The following is a 26873-nucleotide window of genomic DNA, read 5'->3' as shown; positions in this document are numbered from 1 at the left end:
CTTTTAAAAGTTCTTTGAGCAGGATCCACTAATACAGATTACTAGTGATCGCATCTGATTTTGCATGGAGGAGAGAGGGTACAGAAATGGTGTAGTGGTTAAGAGTGGCGGGCCCTAATCTGGAGAACCAGTGATACCCCACACCTCTACGTAAGCGGCAGACTCTAATCTGGTGGATGTGTTACCCCACTCCTCCACATGAAGCCTGCTGAGTGTTACCCCATTCCTCCACATGAAGCCTGCTCCACATGAAGCCTGCTGTGCTGTTTCACATTTCTTGTATTAGTCACTTGGAGCTTTCTTTTAAAGAACAGAAGGAAAAATAGACATAATATGTGTGTGTGTGTGTATGCACTCATCAAGACCAAAATTGGCTCGTGTGTGTTGAACTGCCTTTTTCTGGCCACTCCTGGGCTATTTTGTGTGTTTCCTTTCACTTTAGCTTGCGTGAATTGTGTGCGATGGTCGAACAACGGGCTTTATCTGGCTTCCGGGGGAGACGACAAGCTGATCATGATTTGGACGAGAGCAACGTAAGCATTTGTCTCCCTGTACTGAATTTAGGACTTATCTGTTCTTGACCCATCTCTTATTTAACATCATTGCTGTGTAAATGCTTGTAGAATAGGAAAAAAGAGCTATAGATATAGACCAGGGGTCGGCAACCTGCGGCTCCCAAGCCGCACACGGCTCCCCCGCCCCTTCACTGTGGCTCCACTCGGGCATGTCTCGGGGCGGATGAGTCGCCCCACTCCGGACTTAGCCAGGCCATGCTTCATCTGGAGCCGGAGCCCGGAGGTGGCGGGAACCGGCTGGGAGAGGGGCGCCGAGTCATTGCCTGGGTGGGGGCCAGCGACCAAAGAACAAGGATGTGACCGGGTGGGGAAATAGCTGAGCAGGGGCGGAGAAGGAACGTCCCAGAAAGCAGTGGGGGAGACTTTAAAAGGGACGGGGCGTGCGAGGTTCCAGGTGGAGGGGAGGAGCTGGGCACAAGCCGGGAGAGCGAAGGGGACAGAGACAGGGGGAAAAGAAACGTGGACAAGGGAGAACGAGGGAGCGTGGGAATAAGGGGGGAGGGGACTGATGAGGGGAGGAAACAAGGAAGAGAGGCAAGGAAAGGAACAGCGTCCTCCATGGGACTTTGAGCAGGGGGAAGTCAGCCTGCCGCTGAGGGAGGAAGGGAAGGAAGGACGCAGGACTGGAAAGGGGCCAGGCATGGCTCCATCCTGTGGCTGAGGGCTTTGATTAATACAAGGCCCCCAACCACCGGGGCCTCAGGCTCGGAGAACACCACACCGGAAAGGGAAGGAGGGAAGGTGCAAGCCCCCACACCGCACCACAGGGAGGCGGAACGCCACAGGGCTCAACACAGCTGTCCGGGAGCGGGGACTTTCCCCTCCCTGGACCTCGCAGAGAGCCCCAACCAGACTGCAACTGCAGGCGCTCCGGAAAGCGAGAGCGCCATGGAGGCAGCTGGTGGCAGCCCTCATTCTTCTGCCAAGGTTGGCAGCGGCAGAGGAACAGCGGGCGGCCATCGAGCCTGGCCCCAGCCACCTGGCTGGGACCGAAGGGAAGACAGGACCGGCGACAGAGGTGGCGGCGGCGCGGCATGCACAGACCTGGCTGGATTGGCCGGGGTGGTGAGGGGAGCCGTGCCCACGCAGCAGGACGGTGGCCCTAGCTACGGAGGGCGCCGGCAGGCGCCGGAACCGATGCTCGGAACCGTGTTCTCAAGTTTTGTACACAATTTCCCTTTCTTTCGCGCTCTCTCTTTCTCTTTTCCCTCTTTTTAAACAACAGTGCCAGCATCATTTTCACAAATAAGACAACCTCCTGGTTATTTCTGCTGGCGGAAAGCTTTGCCGCTGTCAGATCTGATGGAGAGATGTAGACCTCTATGAATAATCTATGCAGGCTAATTATGGCGAGAAGGAGGGAAGCAGGGCAATACTGAGGTGGAGAGGCGGGAGCTCTATGGATTCGGCAAGCTATCCTAATTTCAAATGTCAAAAAGTATCTGCGGCTCGAAGTGCCCTCCCCTCCTTGGAAAACGGGTGCAAATGGTTCCCTGGGTGCCAATGGTTGCCAACCCCTGATATAGACTGTTCAAGGCACATTTTAACTTGAAATTGTGGTCGCTCTTTACAGACTTAGTCTTTACAGACACCAGTTTAACCCTGGCTTACTATGAGCCAGCTCAGTTATTCCACTTTTGAAAAATGCTTTGGTCCTGCTGAACTCCATTTAACCACTTCAACTTTAACAGTTAAAATAGTTCATAAAACCAACTACCATGTTTCCCCAAAAATAAGACAGGGTCTTATATTAATTTTTGCACCAAAAGATGCATTAGGGCTTATTTTAGGGGAAATACGGTACCTTCATAATTCATTAAGGCAGGCTCTCGGCAGCCCCCATCATGTGTGATGCAAGCTTCATCCTCATTGGCAGGGAGCACCCTGCTGGATCACACTATCCTGATCTGTAACTACCAGTAGGGCTTATTTTTGGAGAAGGGCTTATATTTTAAGCCTCCTCCAAAAATCCTGAACAATCTTGATAGGGCTTGAGGAACTACTTGGTCAGGCGCAATCATTGCCTACATAGTAGTAACGGCTCAATTATTTTATGTGTGCGTGAATGTTGTGAATGTTCAACGCTGTTTAAATGAATTTAATATTTTAATGTCTCAATTAGTAGATAAATGCCCCTTTTTACTAACTCTGTAATTTATAATGCCAATAAAGGCTTTGGATTGGATTGGATTGGGTTAAGAAGAGTACAATTTTATTTAGGATAGGGCTTATCTTTGGGGTAGGACTTATTTTCGGGGAAACATGGTATATGCAGCAGCCTTAACAATACCTCTTAAAACAAGCCCATTATAATGATAAAAGCCAAGACTAACTGTAACAATCAGAGCAGCAAAAGACTCAACAATTGACATCATGACAAAGGGAGACAGGAGAGATACCAACCAGACACTTGGGAGAAAAGAATAATTTTCACCTGGTAACTAAAGTGATGCAGATCAGTTAGAGAGATTCTTGTCGTTTGGCAAATGTCCATGCTGTGGATTTCTGCAGTTGAAGGGACCACATTGTGAGAAGAACTCTCCGAGTCTGGACTACAATGCTCTCTTTGTGTGGTGGGTGAAGGGGATGCTGGAAGGATCAGTGCTGTAGCCCACTATGTTTCATACTTGGGGACGGCCAAGGATTTCAATGGCGGTGGCATCTGGTGTCAGAGTCAGCAAGAGAGCATTCTTTGGCCTCTTGTGAAGCAGATTCTGGAAGAAGCAAAAGTGGATTGCTGACTTTGACTTTCTTCTGGCCTCTCTGTCACAGTTGCTGCAAAGTTTTTCATACCCTAGATTGCGAGAGCCAGATTGGAGGACCGGGTGAAAAGATGGTAGAATGCAAGTACTGAGAAACACAACTTGACAAATTGGTCTACAGACTAATTAATGAAACATAAGAAAAATTGTCCTAACCTGATTAAAAAGGATTTCCCACAACAGTAGCAGAGAAAACAGCCACTGACACTGATCAAGTATTGTGAGCTTTTCTTTTGTTTGGTTTTTGACTCACTGAAACGGACTTCGTATTATTTTGTGTTCTACTGTCCTCAGAAACTCTTATTCCTCTCTTAAATAGGTATATTGGACCTAGCACAGTGTTTGGTTCCAGTAATAAGCTTGCAAATGTCGAGCAATGGAGGTGTGTCTCAATTCTTAGAAGACATTCGGGGGGTAAGTATTTTCTTTTTCCAACCCTCGAAGACATCTGAGGTCCACGATGCCGTCCAGTCAACATTCACTCTAGTCTTTCCGGCTAGTTTAGACGGGTGTCATTAAGATGGGTGTGTATGGAACCCAATGAAGTGATGTGGTCGGCATTCTTTTTCAATGCACTTTTCCAATCCAGTTAATTAAGCGCTTGTTTACAGCAAGCAAACATCAAACACTGAACTCCACTGACTCAGTGGTTAGTTGTGAAACTTACATCTTTCAGTAAGTATTAAGCTGGCGATTTGTGCTCATCGTTTCTACGGGTTTTTGAAATTGCATGCTGAACAATTCAAGGCATCTTCTTAGACTGCTTTTTCTCATTGGCTAACAGTCTTTTAAAAGAGATGTGCAAATGGGTGGAGAATGGAAGGGATGGGCAGTGGGTGCATTTGCCAGTCGGGAATTGCTGTTTACTCCAGGTGAATAGATGAGTTTAGTAGAGCTTAAGAACATAAGAAAAACCTTGCTGGATCAGACCAGAGTCCATCTAGTCCAGCACTCTGCTACTCGCAGTGGCCCACCAGGTGCCTTTAGGAGCTCACATGCAGGAGGTGAAACCAATGGCCTTCTGCTGCTGCTGCTCCCGAGCACCTGGTCTGCTAAGGCATTTGCAATCTCAGATCAAGGAGGATCAAGATTGGTAGCCATAGATCGACTTCTCCTCCATAAATCTGTCCAACCCCCTTTAGTAGAAATAGGTAGAAATCATGCAGTAAACATGGGAACCTGATCAGTTGGTCATATAGTTTATCTGCACAAAAGCTAAATAGAATTAAAATTGACTTTGTAACATGATATGGAAAAAGGCATATCAGAGGAGGCAAACAGTTCTTAAAAATGGCTGTGTATCTATTACATAGTTCATGACATAATCATTTCATCAATCTTTAGTCGAATTATGCGTCTTCTGGTGGGATGACAGAAAGTATGTCACTTCAGAAAACATAGGGGTTCTAGGAAAATTAAAAATGTGTGACTTGGCAGGATTTTCTGGTCTGTTTGGCTTTTTGAGAAGCTTTAATATATACAGTAATAATGCTAAAGAAATCAATATGAGCCTAATAGGATGTTTCACTGGAAAAGCTTGGAATAAAACAAATGAAAACATTATTTCATGGATTGATTCTTCGGCATGAAATAGTATTCCAGTTGACCAGTATTGTCATTTTTGGTGGTTATTTTCTTCTCTGTATTGAAAGTGTCTTATTTGCTTACAATTATTAAAAACGATCTCCCCCATTTCATTTTTAAACTCATTTAGAAACTTGTATCATCTTCCCATTGTTAATGGCTGTGTGCAGTGGATTCAAATGGCAGAAAAATAAATGAATCAATGACAGCTTCTTCCCCCAGCTGAACAAGAGGTTCTTGAATTTATGTAAAGTATTAAAAAGTCTGTTCTCTTGAATGAGAGCAGCACAAGTTTCACCAAATAGTTAAGCCACAGAGCTTCATGCAGCTTACTTTGGTGGAGGGGATTTAGTTACGCATTTCAGTTTGGATGGTGGCACTCAGAAGCCAAGGTACTTCTAAGCCAGCGGCCAAATGGGCGTGTCTTTCTACAGAGGCATATCTTACCACAGGCTTTTGTGTCCTCTTAGATGTCATGGATGTGGCATGGTCTCCTCATGATGCTTGGCTGGCTTCTTGCAGTGTCGATAACACTGTCGTCATCTGGAATGCCGTCAAATTTCCGGGTATGATTCCTCTGCTGACAAAATTGTGAGAGGCAGAAGACAGCCTTTCAGTTTGTTCTGTCTGTGGTGCTGTGTGTTTTCTGGGCTGTATGGCCGTGTTCTAGTAGCATTCTCTCCTGACATTTCGCCTGCATCTGTGGCTGGCATCTTCAGAGGATTTGAAGATGCCAGCCACAGATGCTCGTCCAGGAGAGAATGCTTTGAAAATGCCCGTACCGCTACCTTCGAATACAACACCAGTGATTCGACGGGAAAGCTTAGCCGATGAGTATATTCTGTCTGTACTTTTTGCGATTATGATTTCGCTAATTCTGGCACATCTCTTCTAGGAGTTAGTAGCAGCAGTGAATGCCCATCTGAGTTTCCCTACCACTGCTTTTTCTTTGCTCTGGTGTGAGTTTTCATAGGTCATTTAGTATTTGACCTGCATTATATGTTTCCAGATTTAGTTTAGTTTATTTACAACCAGTAAATCAACAATTCATAAAAAGCCAAATTCCAAATTATTTATAAACGAAGAGTTAGAAAGTTAAAACATAATGTGAAACTTATTTTAACATTCCTCCATAGGAATTAAGGGGTCTCCTGTCCACCTGCTCTCCTGTATTTGTTTACTAAAATACAAAATCGGGCTACATCACTGGAAACTCTTTTATCCTTACCCAACAGCAAATAGCTCAATTTCCATTTATTGTCTTTTTTAGCCCATTCAGTCAAAATAGGCCCCAGGATAAGCTTGTCATATAGAGGGCACATAAGCAACTTATGTTCTAGAGAATCAACTTCTTCTGAGGAGCAACCACAGAGCCTCTGTTCATAGGGGATTTTCTTGAATCTATCCTCTAAGACAGCAGATGGCAAGGTGTTGCTTCAAGTCAATGAAAACATCCTCTTTTGATTTTTGTTGTCTCGAAAAAATAAGGGGCTGGTTTCACCTGAAATCCCAAGGTTTCGGGAGCCAGGTATTTCAGGGAGATGCTTAAATCAGATTGCCTCTCTGTGTCCCCGGCTTTCTCTGTCCCCTGATTTAGAAGAGTGTTTCCAGATTATTCTTTTGTTTCTCATAGTTGCATTTGTGCTTGAGACTTTTGCCTTCTCCCTGGGTTCATTCATCTTGATTTCCTTGAGAAGACTTTCTAAAAGTTTCACAAATGTCTTGAATTCAAACAGCTTCTGAGAGCACTTCAGCATCTCCTTTGTTATCTCTTTGCTGTGTGCAGAAATCCTGGCCACTCTGAAGGGTCACTCGGGCTTAGTGAAGGGGCTTACCTGGGATCCTGTTGGGAAATACATCGCATCTCAAGCAGACGACAGAAGCTTAAAGGTGTGGCGGACTATGGACTGGCAACTAGAAACCAGCATTACCAAGCCGTTTGACGAAAGTGCATTAGAAGGGCAGTGGGGCCCGGAGCTACTAGCAGGGGCCAGGAGGGGTTACCCCTTACGTTGCACCAGTGAGCCTTGGTGGCCCTTCTTAACTTTGTCAAACAGTGCAAACTGGAGAAGCGGCCTCTCTCACCCCCACTCACCTCACAGGGTGTTTGTTGTGAGGGGGGAAGGGAAAGGAGATTGTAAGCCCCTTTGAGTCTCCTTACAGGAGAGAAAGGGGGGATATAAATCCAAACTACTACTCTTCCCCTCCTCCCCCTCCTTTTCTTCCTCCTCCTCCTCCTCCTTCTTACTGCAGTTTTAAAAACTGACAATTGGTGCAGTAGGTTTAAACGTTTATAATTAGAATGGCAGCAGTGGCGTAGGAGGTTAAGAGCTCGTGTATCTAATCTGGAGGAACCGGGTTTGATTCCCAGCTCTACCGCCTGAACTGTGGAGGCTTATCTGGGGAATTCAGATTAGCCTGTACACTCCAACACACGCCAGCTGGGTGACCTTGGGCTAGTCACAGCTTCTCGGGGCTCTCTCAGCCCCACCTACCTCACAGGGTATTTGTTGTGAGGGGGGAAGGGCAAGGAGATTGTAAGCCCCTTTGAGTCTCCTGCTGGAGAGAAAGGGGGGATATAAATGCAAACTCTTCTACTTCTACTTCTACTTCTTCTTCTTCTTCTTCTTCTTCTTCTTCTTCTTTTTCTTCTTATCTATGTCAAGCTTTGGAATCAATGTTATTGCTGAGTGTCCTCCTGACATAGAATGAATGAAACCTCAGATAGCATCATTCCCCTGCTCCCCTGAGGATGCTTACTATAAGAGTTCCATTTAATCCTTTGCAACCTTTTTCTTGTTTGTCAACCCTGAGAACTGCTCTTAACTACTTTTATGGTTTGATTGCCTTCCAGTGTGGAGGAACCACACATGTTTTGCGCCTCAGCTGGTCACCCGACGGGCATTATTTAGTTTCTGCTCATGCCATGAATAATTCCGGGCCCACAGCACAGATCATTGAGAGAGATGGGTGGAAAACCAACATGGATTTCGTAGGCCATCGCAAAGCGGTGACTGTGGTGGTAAGTCACAAACTCCTTCTGGGGCACAAACAGGAGTGAAGCTGTGAGCAGGGAGGAAATATCTGAGGCCAGTAGTGTCTTAAAGACCAGCACAATTTTCCAGAGGGAATGCTTTTGTGAGTAATAGCTCACTTTCTCAGATGCAACTGTGAATGAGGATCCGTCAGCCCTGATATTTAGATCAGAAGACAAATGGGATGTGGTAAAGAAGGCCAAACTGGAGACAGGATTCAATGCAATGCGTACAATGCAAAACATAATCAGCTTGACCAGGATTTCTGCCTCCTGACTTCTGCTGCCCCCTTCTGGCATGCTAACTTGTAGAGGGACACAAATGAGAAAAAAAGATATGAACTAGCTCACGAGGCAGTTGGGCTTACTGCAAATAACTAAGATTTTAATGGAGAATGCTCACTGTGGAAAAGAAAATAGTTTGTACAAGGAACATTGATGGGGTTGTTCTGTGTGATTCATCCTGAAAATAAAAAAAGAAGGAAACACCGGATTTGATGTCCTGGTTATACATACTGAAGAAGATACCTTAACATTGCTGACATTACTCTTATCCTATAAATAGTGTGACATTTATGCATCGTATTCAGGTTTAATAACTCTGGGTATATTATTGCCATACGTAGCACATGGCGCTGCTGTTATTTACTATTATTGTCTTCTGTGTGTTTAACATTTATACCTTTGCATAATTTATAAGAGGTTATTTCTGCTGTGTGTCATACACTATTTACCTTTTGAAATTCAGTGGCGTTGTGTATTTTGTATTAGCATCTAAATGTGGCACAACTATTGTCCTGCATTGGAGATCGCTACATGATTGTTTGTATATTTTAATGACTAATAAAGGTTTCTTTATGTTTTATGCTTGTTTGTATAATATTCAGTTGTTTATTGGAGGTCCTAAGCTGATGGTTTTCATTTGTTACTAAGGGCCTCTTCCATTTTTCATTTCTTGTCATCTTAAAATATATTGGTAGGGCAATTTAAGGAAACTTAATTCTTTCTTGTTCCTGTGTTACACCTAAAATGTTATCTCGAACAGCTGCTTCCTGCATTGAGTATTAAGAGGGTCTCCTGTGTGTGTTCTGCCTTTTCAGAAATTCAATCCAAAAATCTTTAAAAAGAAGCATAAGAACGGGAGCTCAACCAAGCCCAGCTGCCCTTATTGCTGTTGTGCTGTTGGCAGTAAAGATCGGTCCCTTTCTGTCTGGGTAAGTGAACCATCTGTACCTGTGGACATGATCTCCCCGGTTGGGTTGGGTATGGCAAACGTGTTGCAGGTATGCCAAACCCAGCATGTTTTGATTTCATACAAGTTTTAAATTGGCTAAATCACAAGTGTCAAACTCACGGCCCTCCAGATGTTCATGAACTACAATTCCCATCAGCCCTTGCCAGTATAGCCAGTGCTCATGTTGGGAGGGACTGATGGGAATTGTAGTTTATGAACATCTGGAGGGCCGCAAGTTTGACACCCCTGGGCTAAATGGACTTCAGTCAACATGCATTTAGGTGTACAACAGTACAACAGTACATGACGCAAAACTTTGATCAATTAATTTTATTACATTCCCTATGTGGACTCAGGGGAGCTTCCAGTAATTTAGAAATATAATACAATTCCAAATTAAAACATCCCACTGTCCTAACACTAAAACCCCTGATGGAAACTGAAATATCATACTGGACAACAACACATCTTGTTATTCATGAAATAGGAGGGGAAGAAGGGTGGGAGAAAAGAGGGCCATTTGGTGTCAAACCATTGCTGCTTCAACCATGTGCCGGGTAGGACAGCTCAGTCTTAGAGGCAGAATTGCATCAAATCCTGCAGGGCCCAGGTCTCATCAGACAGAGCGTTCCACTGGTCTTGGTTGCGGCTAGCCAGACATCTTGGGGATTGTGCTACCCTGAGATGTAAGCAGCTTTCCGCAACTATATCTAAAACTGATCAGTACACCAAAGAACAACTTCCCAAATACATTCATGTGAAACTTAATTTCTGTCCCTTTTCAAATGGCGGATGCTGTATACCAAGGGGGAAGAGGCAGTCCTCCACTCTCCTGTCTTGCTGCATTTGTGTGCTTTTTTGCAGTCCAGAAAGCTTCTGGGTTGCAATAGCAACGTACAACTGTAAACAAAGTCCACTCAGACACATGCAAGTATGCCTCACCCCCACCACCCCGGTGAGGGAGACAAAACATATACCCCACCACACAGTCAGTCAGTACTTTGCCGTGGAGAAAAATTCAGCTCATCGTGATATGCCTCTGATGATGCTAGTCATTGATGCAGGTGAAATTTTAGGAGCAAAAACTGCGAAAGCATGGCCGCGCAGCCCGGAAAACCCACCACACTCACTTCCGTGTTGGTTTGTTCTAGGTGGAAAAATAAAGCCATTCAGAATGTAAATAATGAAATCAGCTTTGGTGGCAGAAGGAGGCACCTAGAATAGGCGTATGTGTGTACGTCTGATGATCAGCCCCTAGATATTCTTGCTATTGCCGTTTTCCTTCTTCACGGAGCCAGTGTCAGAGCTGGAGGATATAGCCCTGCTTCCTCCCCAGGTGCTGTGTAGAGCAGTCTTACAGCACCAATTGTTGGTCATTCCTAGAGGGCAGACTCTCTCTTCACCAGGTTGCCTGGTGCAAAATGACCCAGGTCCTGCTTAACAGATGGGGGTGGGGGGAGGGGCAGATTGGTCCTTCTCAGACTTCTAGAGTTTCTGGCTATTGCTGTATCTTTGCATACAAACACAGTTGGGTGGATTTGCTGCTGAAATGTTGTTCAAAACTCTATAATCAAAGAGTCATTCTAATTCATATTTTCATTAAAACTGTTTCTTCGTGGTAGAATCTCTCGGTCTCCATGACAAGGGTGGAAATAGAAGTTAAAAGGGAATTTGCTTTCCAAATGTTCTAGGTCTTTCACCATTGGCCGCTCCCCTAAATTGGCTGACTGTACAGTTTGATTTTTCTACACGCTACTTGATTTCATAAGGTTGAGGTTAGCACCTGACTGTGAAATTAATTGGCCTTTAACTTTGTTTTTAAGCTTACGTGTCTGAAAAGGCCGTTGGTGGTTATACATGAGCTGTTTGACAAGTCTATCATGGACATCTCATGGTAAGATGGTTTTAATGTAGCTGTATGGATAACAGTATGTACTTGGTAGAAAAGCTCTTTATGCTTTATGTTCAAGCGCAATACAAATGCAGTAACTCCTCCTGTCCACTTGACAGCGCTGTGCCGCTTCAGCTACAGCAGGGAAAGTGCCCTCTTTCTTCTGTTGCAGGTTTCTCCCCCTAGTGGTCTGCAAATATGGGGGGACATCTTCCTGTTGAGGGAAGGTGGCAACAGGCATAACTCTGTGCAGAGGCCTTAGTGGTTCAACCTGACTAAAGGTGTGTGAGGAGCAGTACAGCACATAATAGGCTTTTAAAACCTCTGTAATTGGAGGTGGGGCTGTGTTTATTCTTGCCTCTTGAATAGTGAAAATTCTGGTCCATTAAAGTAATATCAGAAAGCATCTAAAAAGTTAACATTTAGTCCTGTTTTTAGAAAATAACCTATTTATACATCTGTCTGATATTAAACTATCTAAGGCTTAAGGAGGTAACATTTCACATTAATGGTTATTTTTCTTAATGGCTGACTTAATGACAGTGTTAGTTTCTACTCTGCCGCCACCACCCCGACAAAGTCCTGAAAAATAACGTACAAGTTCTCATGTTATCCAGAGTACTTTTCATTCCTGAAGAAGAGTTCTGTGTAACTTGCAGACTTGATTGTATGGAGAGCTGGCTGTGCCCAACCCCATCAGAGTGAATTGAGGAGTTGTGTCTCCATATTAGAAGATGTGATTTGTATGCAGAAGGTGACAGATTCAATCCCCCAATAGTTCTAGCTAAGGGATCCCAGGAAAGAGCTATTGGGGTCTTTTTTTGTCTAAGACTCTGGAGAACTACTGTTGGAAGAGATAGTACAGAAGTACAGATCAGTGGTCTGGCTCAGTATAAGACAGCTTCATAAATATATTCCTTTTTTATATCCTGATCTAAGGGTGGCATGCATGGTTCTTTCCTTATGGCCATAAGCACAATTATATGCTCACAACAGCGAGTGACTTGGCCCGAGATCACCCATGGTTTTCATTTACCTCTACACCAGTAGTGTTCAACCTTTTCAAGACACACCTATAAGCCCAACCACATAAGACTTACTTCTAGTAATTCCTCTACTTCCCGCCTGCACCACACACTTTTCTCCTTACTACCTTCCATTTCCCCATCTTTCTGTCTTGCTTTTTCTTTCTCTCCTCTCTCCGAGCATTTGTAACTAAACAAATGAATCGGTAAATAAATGGGTGCAGCCTATCAAGCTTGAAGCCTGGTGTATTTATTTTAAAATATTTCTGTCCTGCTCTTTTGAACTTCTGATTGGCTTGCAGTGACATGTTTAAATATGTTGCTTAGGATTTTTATTTGTGAACAATAACTACTTCTTCTAACACATGGTGTCCCAAAAATATCCTCTGTCAACATCTTAAAATGATCCAAAACACGCAGGCTTTTCTAAGAGTCAAAAATGGGTGGAGCTGTTGGAATTCTTCTGGCATCTCCTGCAGTAGCACAGCACTGCTCTCCTAGATATGAGCGGTTAAAGACTCACTGCCTTACCACACTCTGCCTAGTAAATGGTACTGTCAAAATCTGTGACTCCCATGTCACTTTAGTGGTGCAGAAAATAAGTGATCCTGCCGGCAGCTTCTCCACTGCTCAGTTCTATGAGCCCTCCAAAACCAGTGTATTATGGATACATAATAGTAGACTGGACTGTGGTAGGGTTTTTATAGGTTGTCTCTATATCTTCTGCTGGACATGAGTGCCTAGATACAGTCAGTATAATGATGGATCTCTTCCATTTGTTGTTCCAGTTTTATGTTTCAGCTGTGGTTTTTGTTGCAAGGTAAAAAAAAACACCCTTTGATTTAAAAGACCATTGGAGACTGTTTTTTTAATTGTTTCCTCTCCCCTTTTCCAGGACCTTAAATGGGCTTGGCATCTTGGTGTGTTCCATGGATGGATCAGTGGCATTTCTGGATTTTTCCCAGGATGAACTTGGTGATCCTCTGAGCGAGGAGGAAAAGGTACTTTGTGTTCTGCGGCATGAGCTTGCTAATTAAATCTGTCTGCTGTACTAAACTGATCTGGTGGGTTTTCCGGGCTGTTTGGCCGTGATCTGGTGGATCTTGTTCCTAACGTTTCGCCTGCATCTGTGGCTGGCATCTTCAGAGGCGTATCACAGAGGGAAGTCTGTTACATGCTGTGTCCAGAGAGAAGGAAATGTTTGGGGTATATATTGTCCATGTCCCAGGGTGGGGAACCAATCAGGAAGTGTTTGGGTGGAACTTGTTATGCAAAGATGTGGTTGATAGTATTGTATTGTGGGTGGGTCTTATCAGTCCAGGGAGTGATTCACATTTTCATGCCCTGCAGCAGCAGTAGTATTGGTGAATGCAAATCCTGTGTTTGGGTGGAGTCCATTGTTCATGAACTTAGCATGCCCATGGGGTTTGCTTTTAGTGTTTTTAAGTACTGGTAGCCAAGCTTTACTAATTTTCAAAGTCTCTTCTTGCCTGTTGACATTGTCTTGGTGTTTGTGAATGTCAGTGGCCTCCCTGTGCAATAACCACACATTGTCCAGAATTTCAGTGTTTTCAAATAAAATGTTATGTCCAGTTTTGTTTAAGACATGTTCTGCAACTGCCGATTTTTCAGAATGGTTAAGCCGACAGTGTCTTTCGTGCTCCTTAATACGAGTTTGAATGCTCTGCGTTTTGTAGCTTGGTTCCTTATGTAGACCTTTCCACAGCTGCAGGGTATGCGATAGACTCCTGCAGAAGTGAGGGGGTCTCTCTTGTCCTTTGCTGAGCGTAGCATCTGCTGTATTTTCCTGATAGGTTTGAAGATGGTTTGTAGGTTATGTTTCTTCATCAGTTTCCCTATTTGATCAGTGATTCCCTTGATGTATGGTAGAAATGTGGTGGGCTGTTTCTCCTCAGTCCTCTGGGTTTCTCTTGGTCTTAAAGCTCTTCTGATTTCTGTTGTGGAGTAGCCATTAGCCTGCAGAGCCCAGTCTAGATGATTGATTTCATCAGGGAGGAGGTGAGGCTCACAAATTCGTTTTCCATGATCTGTCATAGTTTTGATTATGCCCCTTTTCTGTTGTGGTTGGTTATTGGAGTTTTTATGTAGATACCGGTCTGTGTGTGTCGGTTTTATGTATACTGTGTGGCCCAATTGGTGGGTCTGTGAAAGACCAAGGCATCTAGAAAAGGCAGTTTTCCTCCTTCAGTTTCCATGGTAAATTGGATGTTTGGGTGGATGCTGTTAAGGTGGTAAAAGTGTCATCCACAGATCGGAACCAAGTTGCGGGTTTCCTGGGTTGTTCACACATTCTTTTTGTCACCCCTTTTTGCGCTCTGTAGAGCAACATTCACCAGTCCACCTATGGCAAAAGCTTGGCTATCATGACTGAGGCACATCTGTCCACCACTATAATTGAGAATCCAGAGATGCTGAAGTACCAGCAAAGGCAACAGCAGGGAGAGCATAAGAATGACGCTGTGAGGAATGCAGCAGGCGCGGCAATGGCGGCCCCTAAAATGGCGAGCATGGTGAATGGGGAGAGCTTGGAGGACATCAGGAAAGTATGTATCTTCAGATGGTGATCCTCTTTGTGTGAGCTCAAAGCTTGAGGAATAGCATAGTAGCATCATCATACTTGGTTATCCCAAGTCAGCACCTGGAATGTGAAAGGAGCCTTATACTGGACCTTTCCGTTGTCTAGGGCCTCCTGCTGTGATGGGAGACCTCCCAGCAGCAGCCCTTGATCCGTGCTGCCATTTGGTAGGGCTGTGGGAGGGAAAAATAAGCCAAAGAATGCCATTGGCATGATACTATAGAATTCAGTGGAATCTCTGGTTTTACCATAGAGCAGGGGTAGGGAACCTGCGGCTCTCCAGATGTTCAGGAACTACAATTCCCATCAGCCCCTACCAGCATGACCAATTGGCCATGCTGACAGAGGCTGATGAGAATTGTAGTTCCCTGGTGGAAGCTGGGATCTACCATAGAGATTCTGGTGAATCCTAAAGCCTGCCAGTGGCGTGACATCACATGGGTTCACCCTGGAAGTGAAGTCACACTGTCGGTGTCACTGGCTCTCCCTCATGTCCCCACCTCCAGTCTCCCAGCTACCAGCTATCCATCCCTACCATTTAGTGAGCCAGCCGTAGTTAGAGCAGGTGGACTCTAATCTGGGAGAACTGGGTTTGATCCCTTCTCCACATGAGCGGACTCTTGTAGGCTGGGTTGTTTCCCTGATCCTCCCACATGGAAGCTTACCTTTCGGTGACCTTGGCTAATCACAGTTCTTCAGAACTCTCTCAGCCCACCTACCTCACAGGGTGTGTGTTGTGGGAGAGGATGAGAGGAAGGAGCTTGTAAGCTGCTTTGAGACTCATGTAAATCTTGAAAAAAGCTGGGTATAAATCCAGACTCTTGTGCTCTTCTTCTCTGTGTGCAATCAATATTGTTTGGGTATTTCTTTCTTGAATCTCAGGCAGGAGGCAGTTTTTCCCAGGAGAGATGCAGATACCTTCTGTACCTGTATCCACAACTAGAATTACAACCCCTCTGATGCTATTCTAGTATACATGGTCCATTTGTTAATATAAAGACATGCAAAATGAGAAGCCTGCTAAGTCAGGGGGGATGCAGTCCTTGCCTTTGTACGATCGCCTGCTTGAAGTAGCCGAAAACTAGAGTTTTGTAATTTTATTAAAATAACTGCATAAATATTCCGGTTTCAGAAACTGTTTTGAAGCTTCTTTGATCTCTGTGAAAGATCCCATTTTGTTATGCTTCTTTCACAATTATAATATGACAGTATTCCACTCAGAGAATACCGTTTTCCTGTGTTACAAGCCTGTAGCTTCTTAAAAGTGCAATTTAGAAAGGTCTTCCAATCTGGAAAGATGCTTACTTTGCAGAGTTATTTGAGCTTGCTGTATCCTTATAAGCATTTTGTACCAGTTATAATATTAAAATTCCAACAGAGACTTTTCTTCCGACAGAATCTTTTGAAGAAGCAGAAGTGGAGACCGGACAACAGATGGCGAGGAGAAGGATCCACCTCTGTGCATAGCTCAGCTGGACACTGGGTATATGGCTGCTTTTTTTGTGTGTGTGAGAGATGTTTGTTTTGAATGAAGCCTCTTTTTCTGTGTATCTCAGCATTTCTGTCTTCTAAAGAAACCAAGTGTGACATATAGCCCTGCAAAATATGGTCACAGAAGATGCTAACTTTTTCTGTGCATATCTGTTTGTGTGAAATAGAAGCTCTTACCCCCTCCCACCAGGGATAGAGATTCTCTGTCAGTTTACAAAGTGAGCTGCGTGGGGGGCAGTTTTACTTAATCGCCAATTGACCATTTCAGTGGTCGTTTACAGAAGCTTTATGTTTTTCTCTGATGGTCATTCCATGTATTTGGATGCAAACGGGTGGCTTGATGGTCCAAGCTTCATGGATTTCCACAGATCTCAGAAGCCCTGGTTAGTACTTGGGTGGGAGACCATCAAGGAAGCCCAGGGTTGCTATACAAGAGGCAGGCAATGGCAAACCACCTCTGTTTGTCTCCTGCCTTGAAAACCCTAAAGGAGTCACTGTAAGTTGGCTGCAACAGTGGCACTTTACTTGCATGCATGCAGACACACACACTCACACTCACACAGACCGCGCTTGCACACAGAGGACATGCCGAAGTCGGTGGTAAATTTGCCCAGAGTTTGTGCAATTGACATGATTGCTTTATAGTGAGAATGACAAGAGATCCTTAGGCCCCTTCTGCATATGCCGGGAATAATGCATTCAGTCCACTTTCACAGTGTTTGCAAGTGGATTTTGCTATTCTGTACAGTAAAATCCAGTTTCAAAATTAATGAAAGTGCATTATTCTGCATGTGTGGGAAACTATCTGTTTACCTACAGCATGGCAGTAATATCCTATCAGAGGCCATCCTGATCGTTGGTATATACCGCAGGATATCCACCTGAAGTTATACGTTAACGATCTTGCAGCTGGGACCCAAACAGAGGGACATCTGGGGCTGGACAGAAAAACCCATTATCATGATGAGGATCTGTGATATTTCAGAAACAATGCAAGACTTCTTTACTAGTTTTGCAACTCAGGAGTTTACATGAGCCTCAGAGAAATGGTGTACTTTTGCATTGTGGTGGTGCTTATGACATTGCATCTGATTCCATACTTGGTACCCTCCTATTTGTTCATTTGCTTTTGGTTGGCATAGTTAATCTTTGGTTTGGGTGGTAATTCCATACAAGGCACCAGATATAAAAATGCTATCAGAAGCATTTAAAAAAAACCACACAAGCTACTGAGTATGTCCTTTCCAGTTCCGAGCTGTCAGTAATAAGATGCCAGTTAATCAGCTGTGGACGTGATAACCTCAATATTGTCCTGGCTGCCCTGGGTCTTATTGGGATGTGCCAAATACTTTGAAGCAATTGCTTTTCATTACCTTTTTGAACAGTGAATTCGCACGAGACTGTATTTAATTCCAGTAGGGAATCACCAGGCAAAATTGCCTTGATTGATCGCTTGTACTGTATTTTTTTTTTACCGGAGACAGTGATTTTCAACAGCTTTCTTCAATGTGTTCAATATCTGGATCGCTGGCTGACACACCAATGATGTCTCACTTCCTCCAGACCAGAAATCGGCTGATGTCGTTGATTTACAATGCAACAATTCTCTTGGCACTTCTAAACCTACCTGTAGAACCAGCGGCTAGTGGTAAACCCACAGAAGGTGGGTAGAACCGGGGATGGAGTCGATGTCGTAAAGAGTTTCTTTCTCTTACTTACCCTACCTCCTTTACCACCCCCCATGCACCTTGATCGCTCTCCTTGCAAGATCGCCAGGAGAGTCCACACATGCAAATGCACGAAACGCTTATCTTTCAACAAAGTCACCTTCATACGGTTTTTTTCGGGGGCGTTCACACTGTGTGTATCACCAAAATGATGAGGTGTTTTTAATGAGAATTTTTTTTATTTTGCCTAAATAACACATACATAGAAGATAAAGAAAAGATCGATCTAATCCCCCCCTCCCCCCATAATAATAATACTAAATGAAAGAAAAGAACACAAACACCTACACATATATATATGGTGTCTTCCAGCTTCTACTCACTAAGGATCCAAGCACTAAGGATCCAGCTCTATCTGTGCTTATAATTAGTATCTACATTTTTTTGCACTTTTAGGCCTTCTTGTAAAATTGCCTTAATCCAATACGCTGTTTTCATTTAAGTCTCAAATCCTGCCATTGTTTCTCTGTTTGTATATATTTTCAATAAGTAGTCCACAAAGGATTTCCAGTCTTTCAGGAAATGGTCTGTATTTTTTATCTTATAACCATCGTCAGCCTTTCCATTTCTGCATACTCTGTGACTTTCAAGATCCAGTCTTGTTTTGTTTGAATTTGAGAGTTTTTTAATTTATTTTTTGTTTTGTTTATAAATCATGTCCAGCCTTTCTGTATTTCTTTCTTTGCAAAATGATCTTCAGTGTTAGTTTTTAAAATTTTTAAATGCCTCAATTACGCTTAATAGCAAAGGCAAAAGTGTTAGGCAGCATAGATCAAAATTAGCAACAATTTTAATACCTGTTACCAAAGTGTACACAATAAATAGATCAGAGTCTCTCCAAGCTTTGTGATCTTGTCTCTGTAGCACCCCCCCATCCCCACTCTATGGAATGATCCTCCAACAAACTATATAAAATATAACTGTTCAGGAAGTCATTTTTTAGAAGGAAGTAGAGCTGTATTGTGACAAAATAGGAAGATGATGCTTCAGTGGAGGAAATGGGACAATTTACTAGTGCTGTTTTTTATCTTGATTTCACTGGATTATATTTCTTCCTGTGCAATATCATTTCTTGCATTCTTTAACATGTTTCACCTGGTTTCCAGATTTCTTCAGCCCTAGTCCCTTAGAGTGGTTATTCATTGTCTTCATCCTATTGTTATTGTGTAGGAAGTGCCATCAAGTGCCATCCTATTGTGTGGGAAGTGCCATCAAGTTTAAGACAACTTAAAGCAACCCTGTAGGGCTTTCCTATTAGTTGCTCTTAATTATACTATGTAATCCTCCTTAGTCTTAGTGAGAAAATTACAAGCAACTGAATAAAGTAAAATTTTGAGAGAGAGGGCAGTCAGCACCGCTGAAAATGGCTGCCGCAGCCGGTTACAAAAGTGTTGGGAAGCGATCTGTGTCAGAGGTGGCTATTACTGAATGGGTGCTCCACAGGTGATGTCTACTGACACCTCCTACTCCACTGTGGTGGAGGAAAGCACCAGATGGTTCGTTGCTTTGGGGAGTAAGCAAGTAGGCCAGCGAACACTTGAGCATTGCTGGAAATTAGATTAAACCTTCTTTCAAAATAACAAGAGTGTTTGGATGCCCATAAGTCTGGCGCCGGGACCGAAACTACCGCTGGAGAAGAAAGTTCCTTAATTTCAGTGCTGTTGCAAAGTTGGATGTTTCGAAGGGCCCATCTTTTGCCTCATGAACGGTGTGCTGCTTCTGAAATGGTTGTGCTCTATATTTCAATGGAATTACGGTGTGTACTATAGGTGGCATTTATTGCAGCCAAAGGCGATGGGAACTAGCGTGGGATTTGTTGAGAAGGATTTGCCTTGGTTCTGTAGTGATGATTTCTGGCAGTTTTGGCATTACACGCGAAGAGAGAAGGAGAACTCCGCGACTTTGAGGTTCTTGACACAACCCAATTGGCATCCAACAGATAGACCTCAGTATAGCCAATGGACCTATTCAGTGCTATAGCCAGAGGCCACTCTAAACAGAAGCACATCCTCTGTGTACAGGGGCATTATTCTACTACTCAGTTCTGCAGGGCCTGTAAGGTGGAGATGTTTGGACCATCACCCTAAACACCAGTGTGCACGCACTGTGACATATACCTGCAGCATGTCCCCTGCATCTTGCTCCCCCTGGTTATCTTTGAATTGTCTGGAACTGTTGTTCTATAGTCTGAAGGGATATTTATTGCCATCATTGGTAGGAATTGGAACTGGTTTTGGTTTTATTACTATTTTAATGTTAGAACTATGTATCATTTTATTGAATTTAGGCTGCTGTGAGCCTGGCTACTTCCAAGGATGTGGAGGGGGTACAAGTTTAATAAAATGATAAATAATTAATTGACAGACGATGTGAACCAAAGCAGTATGGGTGGCTGTCGCCGTTGCTCATCGCGTAACGATTATCCTGTCCAAAAACTCATTTTCTCTTCCTTCGACAGTGTAAACGCTACCTCTGCTTCAGCCGCTCCCCCTGCCTCATCGCCCTCTGTGCTGACGACCCCTTCCAAGATAGAACCGATGAAAGCATTTGATTCCAGATTTACCGAGCGGTCCAAAGCCACCTCAGGGACGGCTGCTATTGCACACACAAATCAAATTGCCCTAGACAGGTGAGGAATTAGCTTGCAGAGGCTGAAACTGGGCATCTACACAGTATCGGCGAGCTAAACAAGGGCTCATGAATCCCCACGGGACACGCCAACTTAAGGAACGAAAGGCTCTCCATTCCCATAGATGGCATTCCAGTTTGTCTGTTGTTACTGGGGATGGTGTCAGCTGTTTAGATACACCAGTTCCAGCCTTCCTTTGATGCATAGATTTTTGTTTCCAGAATGTCCATGAGCCCTAATGGACTTAGTTCATATCTTTAAAACAGCAAAGTTGATTGTGTGTTGGCCCTAGAGCAGCTTGGGCAAGGGAAGGGGTGAAGTTTCCCAAGCCAAAGACACTGATCATTGCTCTGATAAGCCATTTCTTTTCTATACCATGAGCAATAAACTCCTGGATATTCCTCACTAAGGCCCCTTCCACACATGCAGAATAATGCACTTTCAGTGCACTTTGCAGCTGTGCGGAATAGCAAAATTCACTTGCAAACAGTTGTGAAAGTGGATTGAAAGTGCATTATTCTGCATGTGCGGAAGGGGCCTATGTGTGACATTCAGTTCTGCTTAACCGTTGTAATCAGTCAGTCACTCAGGTTTGCGTAGATCACAGGTGTCAAACTCACGGCCCTCCAGATGTTCATGAACTACAATTCCCATCAGCACTTGCCAGTATAGCCAATGATCATGTTGGGAGGGACTGATGGGAATTGTAGTTCATGAACATCTGGAGGGCCGCGAGTTTGACACCCTTGGCGTAGATGCTTCGCTCTTATGTGAAGAGTGCCTCCCCCCCTGCCCATATCAAAGACCGTGCCTGATGCAGAGCCTCTCAGAGGTTGACAGAGGCAGGGCCACTGCCATTTTTGGAGACTCGGGGTTGGGGAGCCATGCTGGTCCTGATGCAGCTTCTCTCCCATTCAGCTTTACCCCAGCAGACCTAGCACAGCGCTGGCCTCACCTCTGCTGGCAGAGGAAGAGAGTAATCCGTGGTGTCCTGTGCAGGCGGTCTGGCCTAGTTAAAAGTTACACGATCAATGGTTCCTTCTTTCAACCCTGTCAGTGTATTTCTGCAACTGACTATATAACCTCATTTGGAGAGAACATCCAAAGCCTAAATCTGAGACCCTCTGCGAAATCTGAGACCCTCTGCGATAATTCCCCTCTCCGGTAGGTCCTGGCCTGATGCTTACTGTTGGCACATTGTGGGCTTGTTCGAAAATTGCAGGGATCTGTACAACTGATCCTTTACTGCTTATTCAGGTTAAAAGAGCAGAACTCGATTAGGGACAGTAAACCCCGGGATCTCCTGGAGAGCAGCAGCGACAGCGAGGAGAAGATCCCAGCTAAGCCTCACTCTCACTCGCTATCCAAGCGTAAACTGGAGCTTGAGGCCGAAACTGTGGAAAAGAAGAAGAAAGGCAGGCCTCGAAAGGACTCCCGGCTGATGGCCGTTCCTCTAACAGTGCAGGTAACCTGGATGTTTCTTCTCTCCTCACAACCGGTGGAAGGGGGGGCTGTGGCTCAGTGGGAGAGTTTCTGCTTGGCGTGCAGAAAGTCCCGGGTTCAATTCTTGGCATCTCCAGCTGGAAAAAACCAGGCAGCAGGTGATGGGAAGGACCCCCACCCGAGACCCTGGAGAGCCACTGCCAGTCTGAGCGGACAGCACTGACTATAATGGCCCAGTGGTCTGATTCAGTGTAATGCAGCTTTGTGTATTCATTTTTTAATAATCTTTCAGTGAGATGGTAATGGGGAAATCCAGGAAAGTTCCAGTGCTCTCCTGTGTGGAGTCACTCCGGTCCAAGGCCATTTATTTCAGTGGGCTTTAACTGGAGTTCATTCTTCACAGCATTGCACTGTCTGTAAGGTTGCCCTGCTCCATTGGCTTCCTTTTGCCCCATTTCCAAGTATCTTGGTCAGATTGGGCAGGGGTATGCAGATCGTGGCCACTGTGCAGTTTCCAGAAGACCCCCAAATGCTCTACCACTCCTGGGATTTTTGCAAAAGGGTGGTGCACCAAGTATGTCGAGGTCTGGGCCTCACCAGGCTGAGCTCGCTGTTCAGAAGAAGAGTAGAGAGTTTGGATTTATACCCCACCTTTCTGTCCTGTAAGGAGACTCAAGGTGGCTTACAAGCTCCTTTCCCTTCCTCTCCCCACACCTTGTGAAATAGGTGGGGCTGAGAGAGTTCTGAAGAACTGTGACCAGCCCAAGCAGGAATGTAGGAGTGCAGAAACACATCTGGTTCACCAGATAAGCCTCTGTCACTCAGGTGGAGGAGTGTGGAAATCAAACGTGGTTCTCCAGATTAGAATCCACCTGCTCTTAACCACTACACCACTCTGGCTCTCAGTGCAGGACTTGGCCTGGCTGGGTCCAGCTTTAAACTGCAGGCCTGGCCAAGTCCAGTGTTGGACTGTGGCTGTGGCTTTTGAAGTCCATGTGGACCTGGTGTGCAAAGTTCCTTGCTGGTCCCTGCCAGGCTGCAGGTGGGACGGGGGAGGGGTTGGGGAGAGGAGAGGAGAGGAGTTTACAGTGCTTGCCCTTGGCACTGTTTTCCATACTGTTTCCCCTCAGTCTCCAGAGTATATTGGAGCTCCTGTTTTGTCTCTGGGTGACCTGAAGCTGCACCTTTCACGATTGCTGGAGGGGGAGCCAGCCTCCGTATGTATCAACTTGCATAATGTGCACATACAGATTGATTTATCGAAGCATGTTTGTCTTCCAGTCCCCTGCAATCCTGGCTTCCGAGAAGGATGGCGCTTGCCACGGTGCCCCATTAGCGATTAAGCTGCCAACCCCACTCCCGCAGAAATCGTTTACGTTGCAAGTAAGTCGGCCTAACCTGAGGGAACGGGGCAGCCTTGTGCTTATGTTTTTTACTTTTCTTCCTAAGACTACCATTGCCAGGGTGTTCTTTACACTTTTGTTTGTTTAAAAAAATTGTGTCCTGCCTTTCCCCTTGGTTCAAGGTGGCTTACGATTATAGTTAAAGCAGAGGTGTCCAACTCTGGCACTTCAGATGCTCATGGACTACAATTCCCATCAGTCCCTGCTGGCATGGCCAATTGTAGCAGAGGTTGATGGGAATTGTGGTCCATGAACATCTGAAGCACCAGAGTTGGACGCTCCTGAGTTAAAGCATGCTCAGCTGACACCAAAAATGAAATCGCAAACCCCAATTCCTCCTTCCTCCTTCCCAGTGCTCTTTAAATGTCCATCTAAAAAGGTAGTAAAGGTAGTCCCCTGTGCAAGGACCGGATCATTACTGACCCATGGGGTCACACCAAGTTTACTAGGCAGACTTTGTTTATGGGGTGGTTTGCCATTGCCTTCCCCACTTTTCCCCCAGTGAGCTGGGCATTCATTTTACTGATCTCAAAAGGATGGAAGGTAGAGCCAACCTTGAGTCGGCTACCTGGAACCAACTCCTGTCGGGATCGAACTCGGGTCGTGAGCAGAGCTTTGACTGCAGCGCTGCAGGCTTACCAGTCCGTATCCCAGGACTCCTAAATGTACATCTTACTATTTTAGCTATCCAGTGGTCTGAGTTTTAAATGTGTTCCGTTTGGGCATCATGTCTGTCTGTCTCGCTCTGTTTCGTTCATTTGTGCTACTTCTTTGATCAGCTTTCATTCTGTGACCACTAATTTTTGCAGGTCAGCTCGGATCCCTCCATGTACATTGAAGTAGAGAATGAAATTACATCAGCAGGAGGTTCAAAACTGAGCAGATTAAAGTGCAATCGAGAAGGCAAAGAGTGGGAAACGGTCCTCACCAGCAGGATTCTCTCAGCAGCAGGAAGTTGGTAAGAGCTTTTATTGGTGTTAGCCAAAGAATGCTTTGAATGGAAAGAACAAGAATGCTTTCGGGCCAGAACCCCATCCAGTTAGTAATGGTTATCTGTTGGCCATGCTGGCATGGGCTGATGGGAATTGTAGTTCATAACAGCTGGAGTGCCAAAGGTTCGCCACCACTGGCATAGGGTTTCCCAGTACTGTGGAGGCTGGTGGTAGTCTTGGAATTCTGAGAACATTGAGTGTTTGCCACCACCAAATGGCTGCCGTGGGGAGCACAGGTAATGACGAAATAACTCTGTGGGGTCTGCATCCAACTGCCAAATACTGTGTCATGAGCCAGTCAGCACATACTGCAGGATTCTAGGCCATGTGCCCTTCTGTGATGAATGTTATTCTTATTTGTTTGAGAAAATTTATACCCCATGTTTCTACCCTCAAACAGGTGCCAAAGGAGCAAACAAACTAGGTCGTGCATAGTAAAATCACATTTGAAAAAAGCAAAAAACCAACTAGCTCCCTACTTCATTAGAACAATTAAAATATAGAATGAAAATATATATATAAAACCAAAAATTAAGACTGAGCAAAGAGGAGCAGTCAAATCTCGCTGGGGAGAGAGTTCAAGAATTTTGGTGCCACCACTAAGAAGGCAGTTTCTACGTAGATGCTGTCTGCAAAAAGTAGGGTCATGGCTCCTGGTCTCTTCTGAAGTGCCTGCTGCTCCAAAGAGAGGGAGGAAAGCTAGATTTTTCTCTTTGCTTTGGAGAAAATACGCTTTGGGAAATAATTAAGTAGAGATCTGAAAACGCATGGCCAGGAACCATGTTGGGGATCACTAGTACAGCACTTCATTATGTTCAGAATACTTCGTGGAGACTACCTTGCAAAAACAGAAAATGAAGAGCCTGTTAGTTAAAATATATATATATATATATTAAGCTATTTAAATACGTCACAATCAGGAGGCTAGTTAGGAAAGCCGTGTTGGACCATTAAGGGGCAGAGATATGAATGGATCCAGAGGACAATAAAGAAATTGTCAGGAGAAAATCCTACTGGAACACAGCCATACAACTTGGAAGACCCACAACACCCTAATGAAGAAATTGCTCGGGTTCTAAATGAATTCTGGGCTTCACTTTTAAAAACGTTTTCCTTTTCTGACACAAAATTCCGTGACCCATTTCTCAGTTATACGCTAGTTAACGTTTGGCCTTTGATGCTCTCTGTTGCCGCCCTGTGCTAAGACTTTCCTCCCGCTTGCTTTCAGTGAGGTGGTGAGCGTCGCTTGTGAAAAGCGGACCCTCTCGGTATTTTCGGCTTGCGGCCGCCGCCTTCTCCCTCCCATCGTCTTGCATTCACCCATCTCCACGTTGCACTGTACAGGTTTCTACGTCATGGCTCTCACAACCGCTGCGACCCTCTCAGTCTGGTAAGTGGTGCGCTCTCCAATCACAGCGAATTGCTCAAAGCGAAGCGTTCCTCAGTTTGTATGATCTGTCACTGTTCTGTTTCCATCTTTGTACGTCAGTGCAAAATCTTTGCTTGTTCGTCAGTGTTCGAACATGGCTTGTTTGCTGGGCTCATGCGCTCTCTCCCCCTCTTGTGCGTGGAGCGTGGCTCAAAAGTGTTCTCTTTTGGGGAAGCATTTCTTCCAGCTCCAATTCATCCAGCATCTAAATTCAAGCATCTCAGCAAATTGGAGTTTGGGCAATTGTTTCTATCTTAGTTTAGAATCTTGAGTTGTCAGAAGGAAATATGCACCAGTTTTAGCAAGTGCCTGTGTTCAGACACCTGTCCAGTTTGGGCAGGGCTTTCCAAACTGGGAAGCTTTCAATCATGCGTAAGAGGGAAGGTGCACGGAGGCAGAATGGAGTATGCAAACAAGCCATGCTTGTGCCCATCACAGATGGATGAAGAAGGGCAGTTGTGATGTCTGGAAGTGGTCATAACCTTGGTGGGATGATATCCCTGGATCTGTGCTCAATAAACGGACTCTAGTATATTACTCAACAGTCTTTATGGCAGAGGTAGATCAAGTACAGCTTGAAGAAGCCAATTCCTATACAGAAAGAGTGAGAAAGTTCTCGGAAGGAAACTTTAATTTCTTCAAAGCGATTTTAAAAAATCTCTTCTGCCTCCTTCTCCCTTTGAAGAAGTGAATAATTAATCTGCTAGAAAGAAAAAAATATGTTGAAGACAAAAACGTGTTTTAGTGTCATCAGTGTTCAAAGTACTTTACAGGGTAATCATCAGAGTCAGATCTCTGCCCCAAAGAACTGACAATCCTGAAGTTTGTGGCCATGTAGACAATGGAGAGAAACGGAAAGTAAATGAGGAGAAATATTCACTGGCAGGGGCTTTGGCTTTATTTGTTATTCTCTGCTTTTCAGGAACGTTCAGAAACGATCAGTCGTGGTGAAGGATGAATCCCTGCAAACAATTTTAGCAGGTAGTGAAATCACTTCAAATTACGGCTGCCATTGAAGTTAAGAGCTGCATGAACACTATATTATCAATGGTACTTGG

The 26873-nt window shown here is 44.6% G+C and overlaps 1 protein-coding gene across 1 annotated transcript in view; it reads left to right on the top strand.

The window, feature by feature from the left end:
- The window catches only part of LOC125442820 (protein HIRA), a 49691-nt gene that overhangs the window by 16711 nt on the left and 6107 nt on the right, over positions 1-26873 (top strand). Inside the window, 17 exon segments of the mRNA XM_048514543.1 lie at positions 443-533; positions 3657-3751; positions 5392-5487; positions 6708-6866; positions 7774-7943; positions 9056-9169; positions 11013-11083; positions 13001-13106; positions 14448-14669; positions 16098-16115; positions 16117-16184; positions 20378-20548; positions 21806-22013; positions 23273-23374; positions 24204-24352; positions 25615-25776; positions 26738-26796. Of these exon segments, the coding sequence (XP_048370500.1) occupies positions 443-533; positions 3657-3751; positions 5392-5487; positions 6708-6866; positions 7774-7943; positions 9056-9169; positions 11013-11083; positions 13001-13106; positions 14448-14669; positions 16098-16115; positions 16117-16184; positions 20378-20548; positions 21806-22013; positions 23273-23374; positions 24204-24352; positions 25615-25776; positions 26738-26796 (2061 nt within the window).

The sequence above is a fragment of the Sphaerodactylus townsendi genome, linkage group LG13, assembly GCF_021028975.2.
Source record: "Sphaerodactylus townsendi isolate TG3544 linkage group LG13, MPM_Stown_v2.3, whole genome shotgun sequence".
Classification (NCBI taxonomy): Eukaryota; Metazoa; Chordata; class Lepidosauria; order Squamata; family Sphaerodactylidae; genus Sphaerodactylus; species Sphaerodactylus townsendi.
This window is presented reverse-complemented; position numbering and strand designations above follow the sequence as displayed.